General features: G+C 42.6%; 1 protein-coding gene across 1 annotated transcript in view; it reads right to left on the reverse strand.

The window, feature by feature from the left end:
• Nucleotides 1-16,817, reverse strand: part of Dpp4 (dipeptidyl peptidase 4) — a 76,662-nt gene that overhangs the window by 15,575 nt on the left and 44,270 nt on the right. Inside the window, exons 11-21 of the mRNA XM_041631604.1 lie at nucleotides 15,831-15,966; nucleotides 13,621-13,665; nucleotides 11,496-11,603; nucleotides 11,178-11,245; nucleotides 10,180-10,233; nucleotides 9,773-9,894; nucleotides 8,215-8,262; nucleotides 7,886-7,984; nucleotides 5,428-5,497; nucleotides 3,854-4,048; nucleotides 411-465 (exon numbers count right to left, since the gene is read on the reverse strand). Of these exons, the coding sequence (XP_041487538.1) occupies nucleotides 411-465; nucleotides 3,854-4,048; nucleotides 5,428-5,497; nucleotides 7,886-7,984; nucleotides 8,215-8,262; nucleotides 9,773-9,894; nucleotides 10,180-10,233; nucleotides 11,178-11,245; nucleotides 11,496-11,603; nucleotides 13,621-13,665; nucleotides 15,831-15,966 (1,000 nt within the window). The remainder of the gene's footprint in view (nucleotides 1-410; nucleotides 466-3,853; nucleotides 4,049-5,427; nucleotides 5,498-7,885; nucleotides 7,985-8,214; nucleotides 8,263-9,772; nucleotides 9,895-10,179; nucleotides 10,234-11,177; nucleotides 11,246-11,495; nucleotides 11,604-13,620; nucleotides 13,666-15,830; nucleotides 15,967-16,817) is intronic.

The raw sequence follows: 16,817 nt of genomic DNA on the forward strand, positions 1-16,817 counted from the left end.
AGAGATAAGAAAACAAGCATGGGACATATAGTGGACTCCAGTGACCATAGATATTAAAGGAAATAATAAATAAAAACAGCACATCTCAGAAAACCTTTGCTGGTGAATAAGCTTTGCCCCTCCCCAATGCCTTTCCTGCTCTCTTTCTCTTTTTCCCTCTTCCGCCCACCCCCGCCCTCCTTCCCCACTCTTGCTCTTGGCTCTTTATCTCATCATAATGAACAGAGGTACGCGCATCTAGCTCGGTAGAGATTCCAGAAGCCTGCTGCTCCAAGGCCCAAGGCTTGACAGACATGATTTCATCTCCAAATATTTGCATTCAGAGAATGAACCTGCACGGGCTTCTATTCACGAAGGAGTGCCTACAAATTCATGAGCCAACGAGACACAAAAGATAACACACTACTCACCCAGCCCCAAATTGCAACCCGGGTGCTGTCCACAAATCCCATTTTTACGAATTCTCTAAAACACACGAAAGAGGGTCACAAATCAGTTTTCCACAGTGTAGAGAAAACTAAGCTAACCACACAACTGTGATGGCCTAACACGTGTTAACTCCTCCCTCTATGACAAACTAAGAGGAAGCAGGGCCAGTCATCAGAAACACCTGTGATAAATGCCCTCCCCGTTAACATCAGAGCTACATGAACAAGGTTTGCATTCATTTGAGTCCATAAAATTCTCTCTCTCTCTCTCTCTCTCTCTCTCTCTCTCTCTCTCTCTCTCTCTGTGTGTGTGTGTGTGTGTGTGTGTGTGTGTGTGTGTGTTTCACAGAAAACAAATCCTGGCAGTTTTTTTCACAGCTTTATATAAAAATTTGCAGTCCAGATGCACTTTTCTTTACATAATTGAATCTAAATCTCTCCAGATGTTTTTCAGTTTGAAAGTGGTTACCCCCCCGCCCCCTTGCAATAGAAGAAAAATTTCAAGGGTACAGAGAAGAGCTGAGGAGGGCTTTGAGCTGTGACTGGACTCTCACCTGAGAATTTAAATACCAAATCAAATCAAAACCAAATCCTGTCCTGGGTGTTGATTAGCAAGCACAGCACCATTAAAGGAAAATGGGTTTTCTTTGATGGATTAAGGAAAATCTTTGCCACCAAACTGTGTCAGGAGTTGAAATCCAGGTTTTAAAAAATGAACTTTGTTTTGTACACCTATTTCCTAATCTTAGCCTTAGAACAAAAGTCTTTTTATATTTTTTTTTCTTAAGGAAGTCTAGCAAATAGAATGTGTAGTTCTACGGTGTTATGCGAGCTATGGAGGTCTTTGCATTCATGGACAGTTGATTCTGTGTTCAATTGGTGTTGCATGTCCAAGGCTGCAAAGTCAAGTGATACCAGAATGAATTCAGGGCACTTTTCAACTTTTCTCACTGTCAATTGATATCTTTAAATACAGAGGATCTATCAATAGGGGCTGAGTCATGGTTGCCCGGGGTGATAGACCGCTACCAAGTAGACGCGTGCATACTCTTTCAAGGCTGGTGGTCATTTTCCCGTCAGGGAAAATAAACTAAAGTCTTTCTGTTTTGCTGCATTCCATAAAAACGGACCTAAGTTTGTACTTGATTTTGAACTTGGTGCATGGCTTCTTTCCTTTAGCGTTGTTTTGAGATGCGCTTACGTTGCTGCATTTGGTTCCTTTCATTTGCTGTAACAGTGTTCCATTGTATAGGTAATACTACTGCCTGTCAGTATCATCTTAAATGGGATTTGTTTTATAAATACTGAATTTGGTAATTTTAGAACTTTTATAACTCAAATCTCATAGAGAGATGACCAGTCTTGCCAGATAGAAATTTAACTTTACAATAGTGAAACCTCTAATTTATCCTTTCTTTAACCTAAAATTTCTTCCACTTTTTAAAGAAAATGGTCAGTAATTAACTTTGGCACAAGGGAATTTCGTTCACTTAGAAATATTTATCTAACATCTTTTCTTTTCTTTGGTTAATTTTCCTTAAAGGGATTGTTCTCAACGCACTGGTCATCCATTGTTAATTTTGCATTTCTCGATCCGTAATTGTACAACACTGTCTCAAACCACCCATTTATTAGACTTCTCCAAACACCTGTGCAAATGGCTGGACACCCAAAGGTTACATATCCAATTAACAAGCTGAATTCAGTGGAACAGAAGAGCTGGAATGGATTGGATTCCAAGCCTACCTCACCCTGACAAATTCTGGTTTTTTGTTTTGTTTTTGTTTGTTTGTTTGTTTGTTTGTTACTTGAAATAAGCATACCCCTCCCTACAGCTTAAAGCCATTTGCCTGTCATAGTATGTTCCTCTCTTTTAGTCCAAAACACTTCAGTTTCTGTTTCTCTGTGGGATGGCCCGAGTGAGATGGTTTTCGTACTTAATGAAGCCCTTATAATTGTGATTCATGACAGTTGTGCTCTACAACGTTCCAAATACAGGAGAGTCACCCTTATCCAGGCTCTAGGAGCTATTCCTTGGGTTTCATAGTTATGACTCTCTGCATGGTGAATGCACACACAACTTCCCTATCACTTAGTTTTGACTGTAAGTGATGGGTTCAACTATTTAGTAAGTGTGGTGGTTAAATGTAATTTTCAATTTGGTTGTACTGAGAAATGGCTGAGTGTATCTATGGGGAAACAGCCAACAGGGGAAGACCCATGCTGAATGTGGGCAATATCTTCCCAACAGCTAGGGCCCAGAAGGAATAAGAACAGGGAGAGGAGAAAGTTCTGCCTGCTGATCCACTAGGCTCATAAGTTTTACTGCTGTGATTTTCTACCTCACCGTGGGCCCACGAGCAACAGAGCCAGAAGCTATGGGTGGAAATCTCGGAAATCTCGGTGCAGAGTAAATAATTCCACCTTTTCTGTTGTTTTGTCATGGACTTTGTAATTGCAATGAAAATCTCACTGACACTGGACATTGGTACAAGAGATAGCTAGGGTCATTGCTGTTACTTGTCACATCTCATCGTCCGGAAACTTTTGGAAGAGAAATCTAGGGAAACTGTTTGGAGGAGGCAGCTGGAATGATGTTAGCAGGAGTTAATGAGCAGTTGTGGTGGGAAGATTAAAAAATCAGGGTGCGGATAGGAATGCAGGCAGCAAACACTGTTCATTGGGAGTCACATGGGAAAAGGAATTCATTAAGAATTTAACCGAAGATTCTTTGCTTTAACTGTAGTCAAGGACTTGTCTATCTTTGGCCCATGTGGGAGGCCGGGTTTAATTGTGAAAGACTAGCTTATTTGGGGGAAATTTCCAGGACTGCCTAGCATTCAGTATGTGGCATGATAATCACTGGCTGAAATTATAGTCAGCAAAATACACAGAAGAAAGGGCTGAGAACACTGTAGTTTGTCCCTAACCGATCCAGGTAAGGACAGTGGATCGAAATCTTCCAAACTACAATTCTTAACAAACCTGTCCTCTTGTTCCTTCAAGTCCCTTCTGCCAGACATCCTATCACAGTGACTGAAAATCTAACTAACTTGGTCCTCTCGTCCCTCAGTTTACCCGTGTGTTTCATGGGTCTCCAGTCTCCACTCTTAGATGACGGTAGTGTATATGCCAACTTCCATTCTTAAGTTATATATAAAAACAAACTTAGAAAAAGCCTTCTTAAAACTTCATGGAAATCTATAGTGACACACGTTTTCATCTGTATAGATTATCTGTCCTAAAAAAACCTACAGGAAAGAAGAATTACATATTCACCCCACAAAACTTCCCATTCTTTATATTTTACATCTTTAAATAGACAGACAGACAGACAGATGGATGGACAAATGGTCAGATGGACAGACAGATAGATAGGGAAGGAGAGCAGTAAATATTGTTTGAGTTCATCTCTAGTTACATACCTGGCTGCTTCAATTTGATCTTCAACTTCTAATGTTCCCAGTCTTCTGTTGATAGCATGCATGATCTTATCTCCTTGGTAACCACTTCCTCTGCCGTCAAAGCTAGCTACTATGATGTTTTCTGTACTTGCAAGGTAAGTGGCCCAGTTGAGTCTGAAGGCGGCATCTGCTTTTTGACTACAGGGACCAGCATATCTGTGAAAAGATCCACCACATATGACTTTATTGTTTTCCCAAATTAAACAAAGAATTTTTCTCCTATGGACCAGATATATACATCGTTCTCAACCAGGAGCCTGAAAAGCAGAGTAACCTTTGGGTTATCAAGGATGAGTCCGTTAAATTTGACGTCATGACTATTTATGACTGTGTGTTTCCTTTAAGCACATCCCTAAGATTTGCATTTGAACATTATTGTCAAACATATTCTACATTTTAAGTACTGGGTAATATTAGAAATAGAAGTAGTAATTTATCAAATAGTGGGGGTAGAGGAAATTGCCTTATAAACATAACAGTGACAGTTAGCGTAGCTCTACGTTCCAGTCTCTACGCTCTCAGTCCACACATCTATTCTTAGGTTGGGGTTTTCCTTAAGGACTCCGACTGGAGCATCGTGTGCACTGCATTCTCCTAAAGATCTTGGGTGCTGTTGCTCACACTGAGACTCTTAAATCATGGTAGAAAGGACCATAGTATGAAGGAAAACTAGTCCTTCAAACCTCAAGGATAAAGAAATACAGACTTGAAGTAGGTACGATATTAGGCACTCCAAGAATTTTAACACCCCATATTTGCAATCTTTACAGCCTCGACTCTACCACACGTGTGGCCCATGCGTGCAACCTTTAGCAGCTCCTCGGTGTGCTAAGGGATGAACCCTGTAGCTCATTGCAGCTGCTTTCAATGTCGTCTCGGCACAGTCTACATGACTCCAGGGTACATACAGACCTTCTCTAATAACAGCTCTCACCTACCTCGTCTGGCTCCTACTCATTGGCTGTTTCCACCCCACAGACCACAGGCAAGTCCTGCACGCGTGCCTCTACCAACATGTTCTTGCCTCTTCTTGGAGATGGAATTTGAAAGAACTTCCATTTCAACAAAATATCACATTATTTTAATTTTAAACTAGATGATGTAGCATTCTAAATTTAAACAGGAGACCGTATTCACGCATTCATACATGAGTAAACATTTTTTTTTTTTAATTTGGAACATGAATTTTCTTGGCCCCGTCAATGATGGAAACTTTGGTAGACCGAAAGTGCCATTCTCTCTCTAGCTTGCTACGATGTCCAGAGGAAGGCTGGAGGTGAGGGTTTGGAAAAGCCAGTGGGACTGCCTTAAACTTCTGGGGAGCACAGCAAACCATATGATTATGACAGTGAGACGCGTCTATCTTGTCCGTTAAGTCTGGAGAAAGCATAGGATGGGATTTGTGAGTAGAAAATGGGAAGAGGAAATAGTGGTGGAGGAGGAAGGAACAGAAACAGTGGTGCAATAGTTCATGAATCCGTGCCCACAGAAAAGTATGGCAGTTAACTGCTAATTATCCCCTCTTGGATACTTACACTTCTAAGAGTAGAGGATATTTCTTGGATTTATCAAAATGAGGAGGCAAGATCATTTGATACCAAAATTCTAAACAAACAGAAAGATTAATTAGCGTGGTAAAAATAATTATTCATGTGAGATTTCATTCCTTATTTCTCAGTAATGTTGTGTCTAGAGTTTAACGACTTGTTAAATTGGATAGAAAAAGGAAAAGGTCAGCTTAGGATCATGTTTTTAAGATATAAAACACTCTCTTTGGTTCATAAATGCTGGTTATTCTGGTGGTAAAACAATTGAGTGATTTCTAATACAGCCATGAGAGCCACCAGCGCCTTGTGGAACACAAGCGCGTTTTCGGCTTCCTAATGTTTTGTTTTCATGCTTCAGTTCGTTGGCATCTTCTCTAGCTATCTTGCTTGTTTACGTTCTAAATTTTCCTCCCAAATGTTTTCCTCTTCTTGAATTTCCTTGAAGCTGTTTAGAATTTGTAGTCGGCCATAACTCTCCTTTTAAAATTCTCATTTAATAGCATTTTTTAAATATAATTCCTATTGCCATCCCAGACCGCAAAGCAGAGTCCCAATTTCAGCTCTGTCTTTCACAGAATGAAGACAGCTTCTGGGGAACAAACTGCCTTGCGTATTCTGTGTGCTCTTCTTCCCTGGGTCCTTTGAAACTCCTGTGCTTGATGACAGCAGCTTAATAAAAAAATTATCTCAAAAGAATGAACCAGCTCTCTTTGCCCTCAAAGTAATAACCCTAATAAATCTAAACAGAATTCCACATATTCAGGAGGATTTAAACTGCAGGCTCAAAACAATTGTGGCCTCTAGAAATGTTTCTTGCATTTAATTTCCTTTTTGTTTCTTGATTGATTTTATAATTATTCGGAGAAAAGATTCAGTAGTCCAATACTATTATATTATATTAATTTTTGTGCTTCTATGCAATGTGTCAGTAAGAAGAAAATTTTTAATTTTTTGTTATAAGTTTAATCAAATATTAAATAACTATTATGCAAACTGACTGGTATTTTTCATGCATACACCCATCACTATTTTCAGTCTCTCTTGTCTGGTCAAGACTTGCTGATTAGAGGGGATTTTTAACTCCATCTTTTTGTTATGTGCAATATTCCTATGAGGAGGAGTTCTTTCTGGTCCCAAGATCCCATCTCCCTGGTCTCTTCTCCCAGGCCTCGTCTCAGTCCCGGCTTTCCTGTAGTGCAAATGACTATAGCCCAATGGATTCCTCTCCCCTGTTCTGTCAGTGCCTATGAAAATTTCCTTTTAACCATGCTGGCCCTAAAACCTTAAGGACTCCCCGCTGTGTGCCCACAGAAATAGAATCCCATCTCCATATTTCCTGCAGAACGCTGCACCAGGCTGTCAAAATGAACTTTCTACATTCAAGATGTCTCAGGCACAGGGAGCCTGTTGGGTCAGAAGGCGCCTGGAAGCAAGGGCCCTGGAGATTCTCACACACACACTCACTCTGAGCAGCAGGTTAAGTTTTTCTGTTTTGCAGGCAGGGTCTGTCCTGCTGATTACAAATCACAGGAGTTGAATAATTTTTTTTCATTTCCTCTTTAAAAACATTTTATTTTTGATTGGTCTAAGTTATGTGTATCTGTGTTTCTGTCTGTGGTTGTGTGCCAGTAAGAGCGGGTGCCCTGGGAATCCGGAAGAGGGGGCTGGAATTCCTGGAACTAGAGTTACCTGTGGAAAGCACCAGATATGCGTGCTGGGAACTGAACTCTGGGTCCCTGCTGCTCCCAACTGCTGAACAATCTCTTCAGCTCCACATAATCCCATTATGCTAAACTTAAAAATTAAACTCTATCAATTATGATTTATTTCTCTCCTTCCCATAAGTTGTTGTTTCTCAGTGGGGGGAAAAATCTGAACAGAAAAAAGCATTTCTAGCTCAAATAATCCTATTGTTTTTTTGTTTTTTTTTTTTAACATCTTGGCCAACAGTGCCTGAGAGTAATCAATCCATGCTTATTCCACACCCAGTCCTGAGCCAACTAGGAAAAGGAAAGAGAACAGAAAAACAAACAAACAAACAAAAAAAACTGAAGTTTGAATACTTTAAAAACAACCTCAAATTTTACCATAATCATCTTGGGTGTTTTCTAATGCTAGAGTTCAAAGATAAAATGTATCAGGTGTGATTTACAACTAATGCTTACTAGTGGGACAGACTCATCAATTGCATGAGTTGACCTATCAATAGTACATTTGCCCCAAGTGCTCTCTCAACAGAATAAATTTTATGTAGATTCCTATTTTAAAATACGAAAAAGCAAAGGTAGTAGTTCTTGAGATAGAGTGTTTCATGAGAAAAAATAACCTTTTAAATTAGATTCATACACAAAAACACATATTTTCAGACCAAATTGTCACACTATCTATATTTTATTGTTATCTTCCATGAAAAAAAAAACACTATTCCAAAAGAAATTTAACTTACTTGTCCCATGCAAAGTAATGGAGTCCAATATTTTTGAAGGCATTTGTACATTCTGCAGCATGCTATCCAAAGCAGAATTGTTTTCCAGGACGCGTAGCTCTAAACAAGTATATGAAACAGCAATAACTCACAACAGGGCCAAGAATTTAGATCTCGTGATGCAAGAGTGAGCATGTGTGCAACGCAGCAACGGGGTTGTGCACACTTCAGGTAGGGAGGCTTGTGCCCAACTCACTGTTAAGACACTAACGCAAAGGACAAATCTCATATTGGTCCTATTGACCCACGCTTTCCTACAAGCCAGTGGAGGGTGAGACGTAGCAAAATACCTGTATCATCGGCGCTACGGTGCAGAGTATAGCGGGGCAGACCAGGGCCTGTGGATGCAATCAGTGAAAAAGATGCTTTAGACGAGTATGGCTTGCATACATGAGCTTTCCAACACACCAGCTATCACCGTCTGGCAGAACACAAAAGAGCTATCGCAGTAGATCAGAAGCTTAGCTGCTTCCCCCTCACCCCCACTTTTCTTTTCTTAAAAATAACTGCAATCAAGTAAAGGATGAACTCCTAGAAAGGTACAGGTCTCAGGTAAAAGGGGTAGAAAAAGGACCTCTGCCTTGCTGGGCATTTGAGGCAGGTTGCCATCTCCATGCCCAGTTTTCTCATCAGCCAGCTGAAATGAGAGCTTAGGCTTGCTTCTCTACTTCCTGTCTGCCACCCCACACTGACCAGACCACCTCTCAAGCCCTGAGCTCCGGAGCCAGCTCCCCAAGGAGGAGGCGAGTCCCCTCTCACCCCTCACGGGCCCACTCAGGAGAGTCTGCGAGCTAGGCAGTGCACCTGCAGTGCCTGACTTGGATAAGCCGCGTCTTTCTGGCATTCAAAAGTGTTTTTCTCGCAAGCCCGTATCTTCACTATTTATCCCAACTGTGGCAGCTGTGGAGCGGAAGGTAATGTATCACAAGCTCTCTTGTGAGCTATTTGATCTTAACGCATCTAAAATGATAGATTTAATGTTTATATTTGCTTGAAAAACCACAGCAAAGGCAATGTTAGACCTAGGTTTGAATCCTGGCTGACTCTCTGGATAAGTCAAGCCAATGTGTCTACATGCCAATACACCTTCACATGAGGATAATATGTACTTTGAAAAGTTTTATTAAGATTTAAATAAGATCCTAAATATTAAACTTTTAGCAAAGTGCCTAGTGTAAAGTCATACTCAAAAATGGCAGCAAAATGTAGCCATAGTAAAAAAAAAAAAAAACTAAAGAAATACATCATAATAAACAAAACACACCAGTGAGAAAAAAAAAAAAAACAGGATAACTAGTGCCAAGTTCCCCTTTGCCATTGACTATTTATTCTTTCTAGAATATCTAGATTCCTTCTCTCATTTTGAAACCCAGTCTGGCACAGCATTAGAAAGGGGATGCAGGAGAATTCCGCTAGAGTACGTTGAACTTATTGTGCGACTTGAATCTACCATTGTGCCTCTCCTTGCCTTGTAATAAATACAGTAGCGAAGTCAACCAATGACAGAGCAGCAGGGCATGTCCTGGGTGACAGGCACCACTCACAGTTTCTTATTAAGTTAAGGGGCAAATGTACGAAATAATCATTCAAAACCTGTAACTTGTAGGTGTATAAGAATAAACTCAGAGGGAAGAAAAGGTAATGAACACACATCACATGACATGATTGGGTAGGAAAGGGCTGAGATGTTTTTGAGGGCTCCTAAATTTACAAAAGCCGAGGGGTAAAGGATAGATGAAAGCCTTGGCGTTGGGAAGACGTCCTTAGGACCACCTCTCTCAGGACAGTAGAGACAGGAGCGCCCACAGACCGGTCATCCTCCCCTCCTCACAGCCGGTGCAAACTTACCCAAACATCTCAGCTGATAGTACTTTGCCTCTTTACTAAATGACACCGTATAATACTGACACCTTTCTGGATCCAGGTGACAACTAAGACACTTCACATTTGTAGGGTCAGTAAGTTGAATTCTGGAAAACCAACAGTGGTGATCAATTGCTTCATCAAAGGCTGGGCAGAAGGAAGAAGCTAAACGATGCCATGCTCTGGTTTCAGTAGACTCAGACTGCCAAAGCAACCCTCTAGATTCTTTCTCTTCGTCATAAAATACATGCCTTAATTCACAATAACTTTGACCTCCCATAAACACCTTAAAAGGCCATTGTTTTAGTTATATACTACTGATAAATAGAAGTACTCATGACAATTCCAGTGTAATATCAGTTAGGACAAGACATCAGAGACAGCACTCTTACTTATAGAGATTTCTTCCTCCCGGCATTTCTTTATTTTCGTTACTAATGTAGTACCTGAGAGGAAAGCAAAGATAATATATATTGAACACATCTTACAGAAATGTTAAGTCCATCCCGTTTTCCGACCCCAGGCACAGAGACACACACGGCTGTCCTGCACAAGTGTGTGCCCCTGTCTGCACTTGCTGTTCTGTTCCTCCACCTCAGCCCAAAGCTACCTCCTTCCATCTTCCCTACGCAGGCACTTCCTTTAAATACTCCAATCTAGGAATTCCCGGAGTTCTTCCTGGCTAGATGTGGTAATTAACAACTTAAAGGAGGGCTTTTGTACGAAAAAAATGTCTGGACAACTAGCTTGAAATCAAAAGCCTCCAGCCCCAAGTACCAATCCTGTGTTGTCTTTTCTCTTTTATAGCACACACTGCATGGATGTAGGGGATGAATATTCTGGAGATTGGAAGGGCCCCTTGTGCAAAGTCTTCAGAAACTGCTCTGGGAAACGGTAAATTCCTCTGTGCTGAGGCCAGTAAAGGAAGAGCCCAGGAGCCCAATGGAGAGAAACATGCCTCTTGCTAACAGCTCATGTATACTGTCATAGGCACTTAAACAATCCTTTCCATGTTCCAAAGAGTAAGGCCAAACACCAGCAGATAAAATTGTCTTTCTCAGCTTCTCATAGGGTCCGTGTAAGTCTGACATTAACAGGATGCCAGAACGGCCCTGCAGCCATCCGGGGTGGCCCAGAGAGGCTGCAGCCTCTCCAGTGCAAAGCAGGTAAGACCAAGAGGTAGAACTGCTCGGTGGCATGGTATCAAGTCTGCTGAGCATATGTGAAAATCATTAAGGCTTCCGTATGTTAAAAAGGAAGAAAAAAAAAAGGATTGAACACATTCCAAATCGACTACTCTTTGTGGGAGATTTTCCCGCATTTCTGTGAGAGGGTGTGATTATAACGTGCGGGTTTCCAGCCTATTTACTGATTATTAGAATATACTCACAGATAATCGCTGGTCAGAGCTTCGATCCCAATGACTTCCCAGGCTCCTTTGGTAATAAATGTGCAGTCCTGATTGGGATTGTTAGTATGAGATTTATTAGACTCTCCTATCAAAGTTCAGCAGAGTTATCCATATCAGGAATTCAAATAACTATGAGGTCGCTTTGCGGGCTCCAGTGACCTATTCCGCTGGGTCCCATACACCACTGAAGAATCTGAATTAGTAGTCTATTGGTACACATCACTCAATGTCACCAAATGATGTCGTTCTAGCTGGGGAAAGAGGTCAGCTTAGGATCTGCTGTATAAGTATACTCACTTTCTGGTCTTTGGAGAAGTAGCAGATGTGTTTGTAGCCCTCCTTGTCGCTGATGATCTTATAGAAATTGTTACCATCAGAGGTGAAGTGGGGCTCTGCGGGCCTAAACTAGACAACAGAGCAAAATAATAATAATAATAATAATAATAATAATTATCACAGCATCAGCCTCATCTCAGGACATACTCCAGGGTGCAGAAGACCTCTCTAGTACCTGTGCTTCAGTGGAGGGTCTGGAAATGAAAGTCTTCCTAACTAGAAAACATGGAACAGAGGGCAAACTCAGGATCATTTGGTGGCAATACACGTGAGAATGAAGAGAGAAATGCCCGCAGTGCCTAATGGTCACATAGACATGTTTCCGTTGTTCGGGGACATTTCTCACGAGAATGATATTGGAGACTTCCACCCCTATGGGCCTGCAACCTAACGTTCACTTCTGTTTAAAGAGGGAACTTCCTTCATGTCACAAGTGCACTTTCTAGAAAACGGCTTACTGTCTAACTGTTTCAGGTTGGAAGTGGTTTATAGTATGGGGAAATTTTCATCCCTGCTTTTACACAGGTTTGTGTCTTTTTTTTCTTTAGAATCAGGCGTAGTCTTTAACTGCTTCTAGACTGGATGCCACCAGGAATATCTGCTATAGAGTTCCCATGGAAGCATTCATATGCTTATTTTTATCCTAAGCCTTTTCATTTTTCTAAAGATGATCAATAATTTACAAAGGAAAAAATGGTTACATGGAAATGTAGAACAAAATTTTTATTTAAAAAAAAAAGGTTCAATAAAAGATAGCTCTCCGAAAATAATGTTTAAATAGAAGAGCGTCTCTTTCAGCCTAGAAGGACCACGCTGCGTTTTAATTTCTATTTCGTCGTTACACTTGGAGCAGGTAGGGGATGGTCTTTTAAATTGTTGGTTCTCTTCGCCCTCTGCATTTCCTCTCCCATGAGCTCCCACTTGGGGAAAGGAAGGAAAAGGCTCGCCTCTTCTATTTAGTGATTCAAAGTGAATTCATTTAGGGAGCAAGCTGAGGCGTGCAGTACACTTGGTGTTCTCATTACAGAGCTCTCAAACACATTCCCCTCTCTAGACCTATGTTCACAGCCTTATCTTTTTAATACATTTCCCTGTTTCCCCTGGATGGAGTTGAGCCTAGAAGAAATGTGTGAAAAGTGGCATCTGTCTGGTTAAATACAGAGAGGAAAAAACATATTTTTTTCCAAAGAGTCGTGAGGAAGTGTAGCATGTCTCTTGCCATGGAGGAAACCACTTTTCATGTTGGCAAACCCCTCCCCTCTGCCCAATCAGCGCAGGGAGAAAAAGGGACCTGTGAGTGCATGGCAGCTTCCAGCCCAGCAGAAAGGGGTCGTCTTCCTGGACTGAAGCCTCACCTCTCTCCCCTAGAAGACGGGGAAATGTTTACAACGCTTGCGTCACTTTGTTTCCCTTTTAAAGAAGGATGAATAGAACTCTTCATAGAAGTAGGAAGCTGGTCAGTTTTCACCTGTCATGCAAGGTGTCATAGTGGCTAGAATTCCTCCCTGCGCCCCCACCTCCGGTGCTTTCTTCCCTGGTCTCAGACTTGGGAGACGCGTGCTGTGATGGAAACGGAGCCAAGCTGTGAGTCTCCAAGGGTCACCCTGCTTTCCCAGATAAAGCTCTTCCTCAGAGTGCCTACCAACGTGCGCACGCACACGGATGTGATGTCGTTCCCCAGAGAGGTGTGCCGTGCACAGTATAGGGTCGGTTCTGTTCCTCGTGGCTGCAGTCCAGGCTAAGTTAAGAAACGTTTTCTGCCTTGAAAGTGCAGAACTCAAGCAACGGGTCAAAGACGACATCCGGCATCCTGGTGGCCTTTCGGATGCCCGGAAGCGACAGTTGACCTGGAGAGCAGGCTTTGTTTTGTCATTTCTGCTCTTGACCTCAATGTGCCGCTTGTCCCTTTACCTGTTTGGCTGTGCAGTCCAGTCACCCTAGGAAGCACAGCTAACCCTCTGAGAAGTGGCGCAACTTGCATTTCTACCAGTGACAACCTAGTGCCTTACTACGGGACAGTTGCACGTTAACCGGCGCTGCGCAGCAGTCTGGAAATATTATAAAATCCGTAACGCAAAACACTTACTCTTCCGACCCAGCCTGTCGTGCTCATCTCGTCGTGCTGCTGTGCCTGGGGAGAAAAGGGACAGCTCGGTGCTTCAAAGGGAACGGGGAAATCCATTCCTTTACTAAAACGTGGTCTCATGCGTCCCAGGTTGTCCTCCAAACTGACAGTATAGCCAAAGCCTCGAGCTTCTGATCCTGTCTCAGCTTCCCAAGTGCGAGGATTGCATGAGACCACCCCTATGCTCGCTATACTTACTGGTGGGAATCGAACCAAGGCCTCTGGGCATGCTAATTCAGCATCCTGCCAACTGAGCTGCATCCCTAGCCCCACAAAACGTACTAGAAATGAAATTACACTTATGATAAAATAATTGGAAACAATCTCTCATTCTATAATTCTATTTATGTTAGTATTTTTTCCCCCACGTAATTGCATTTGATCATTTACCTCCGTTGCCTGGAGCTCTGACCTGGAGCTGTCCTGAAGCTCACAGAGCTGGATGAGGCCCTTTGCTTTCCTCTAGTCCTCCAGCATATTCGTAGACCCTTTCTTTCCAGCTACTCAGTCTCGATCCCTACGCCTTTTGCTCTCTTCTCATGAACCCCCCCCCCCGGCCCCTTTCTTCAGCTCTTCTCTCCTCTATGGTTACATCCATCAGTCCTGTCTGTAGGATGTTTCCCCTGGTCTACCATCACAGTCTCCTAACTGGATGTTAACTTTTATTCCTTCTGATCCATTATCCTCCCTGCTCAGCCCCTAGCTCATCATATCAACAGACGGCTCTATTCCCAATATACTCTTCATCAGAACCCTAAAGCAGCTTCCCACCCCTACAAGGTAAATCCAAACACCTTGGCATGGCTCCTGAGCCCAAACCTAAGTCTCTAGCCTCACCTCCAGCTCAGGGCTTGAGTGCATTCAGTCCCTCCATGCTCTGAGCTGCCCACCATGAATGTCCTTGCACAATGCTCAGCTTAGAGGGACCTTTCTCCCTTATCAGTCCACATAGGACATCTTATCCTAGATGATTACACATCCTCCCCCAAGCCGTTTCCTTGTCTTGTTCCACCCGACTCCAACAGGGTATCTGCTATCTGAAAGCCTCTTATGACACAATATCCTGATACTGGGATGAGCCAGCAGAAAGCGAAGAGCTTGGGCTTTGCAGCTTGAGTTCAGATGTGTCCTATGACCTTAGCACCTTTTATCCTCACTGAGCCCCAGGTTCCACTGAACCTGCCATATTATAAGCGTTCAATGCATAGAAAGCCTCACAGCATATCTTCACAACTTCACTCCCTATCAGAACAAAAACATTTTGGGGAAGTACAGGCTGTCTAGTTAATTTAAAAAAAAAAAAAGAATCCCGTAGTTTAGCAACAAGGTAGAGACACTTTAAACAGTGTTTCTCACATAAATACATGCATGAGTCAAGACAGGGAGTATCACTCAAGTTCTCCAGTGAGAATCTTCCCTGCGCCCGTCTAGGATGAGAGCGGGGAGGAGTGTGGAACACAGACCAGAACATGTTACCAGTGTGTAACATGGCCAGGACTGACAAGGAGATACAAAGTGGTCATAGCACATTCCTTGCAAGGCTTTAGCGCCTGCCTGTCCTCGGGTCTCTGGCTCTCAAAAAAGGTTTTGCTGAAATCCTCAGACTAGAAAGACTTCAAGGTGTCCTGCCATCTACAAATCAGCTAGATCAACACTCAGCTTCCCGCAGCATCGCCACCCTCTCAGGCCAATGCTTATTTGTTTGAGTTCCAAATCGGCTTTCTGCTTAGAGATGGTTATGGTCCAGCACAGGATCTGTACCCTCCTGGTATTCATTTTGTTTCCCACACACCCTGCCAGTCATTTCCCATCCTCTATATTTATCTGTTAAAACAGCTGTCATCAGGAGGCTCTGGTCCTCTTCCTGATGTTGAATACAGACATCAAATCCTGTCCTCTGGGTGTCTAGTCACTCCTTCTCCCCTTCCCAGGTGATCATCCTCACAACCAGCACACAGTGACTAGTGTGCAGAACAGAAAAGTGAGCACCACCCAATAGCATGTGTCTGACAGGCAAGACCGACTTGCTGCCTCTGGGCTCAATATGGATTCAGAGAGAAGAGAGACTCAACCATTTACTAAACCCCAACCTTCACTATCTCCAAGACCAGGAGCCCTCCAATCACATGTCCCATGCTGTTGGAAAAGCAGAGCCTCCGGTGAGATCTTACCACGGGACAGTTCCACGTTTGATTGGTCTTATCATAGTCACAGATGGCCATCACAGAGAAGTTCTGAATCCTCCTGAGCCACTGCAGAGAAATTCGCTCTTCTGTAACCCATGCTACGTCACACAAATAGTGATCCCTGGAGAGAGAGAAGACGAGGGGGACGTCTCAGACACTGTGCAGCTGGGGAGGTGGCCCAGTGGATAAAGGACTTGCCTTGCAAGCATGAAGATTGAGTTTCAGACCCCACAATCCAAGTAAAATCCAGGCATCTCTGACTCGTAACTCCAGTAATAGGAAGGCAGGGATAGGGGGGATTCCTCAGGCAAGCTTCTAGCTAGAGTAGCCAGAATTGGCCAGTTCTGTGTTCAGTCAGAAATTCTGCTCAATAAATAAGAGTAGAGAATGTTGTGGAATATTCCAGTACACTGTGTAAGTTATGCTATGACTGGTTTAATAAAGAAGTTGACTGACCAATAGCCAGGCAGGATAAGGTTAGGTGGAAAACCCAGACAGAATAAGGGAGAGAAGGGTAGAGTTGAGAGCTATATAAGCCAGTCACCAAATAAACAGGACATATGGAAAATGAGGTAACAAGCCTTGAGCCAGGTGGCAAAACATAGATATATGGGTTAATTTAAATGTAAGAGTTAGCTAGTAATAAGCCTGAGATATTGGCCAAACATTAATAATTAATATAAGCCTCTGAGTGATTATTTGGAAGCAGCTATGAGACAGGGCAGAACAGAAAAAAAAATTGTTTACTAGAGAACAATCCAGAAAGATGCCCCATATCAACTTCAAGTTTCTACAAGTGCGTGTCCACTACATACAACTTGTAGTGTACCAGCATGTACACCACACACATACACGCACACACATAAAAGAAATACGAGCTTGTGCAAACCCTTAATCCCAGCACTTAGGAGGCAGAGGCAAGCAGATCTCTGTGAGTTTGAGGCCATCCTGGTCTATAAAGCTAGTTCCAGG

The sequence above is a fragment of the Microtus oregoni genome, unplaced genomic scaffold, assembly GCF_018167655.1.
Source record: "Microtus oregoni isolate MIOR12 unplaced genomic scaffold, Mior012 000037F_ref0000500, whole genome shotgun sequence".
NCBI lineage: Eukaryota > Metazoa > Chordata > Mammalia > Rodentia > Cricetidae > Microtus > Microtus oregoni.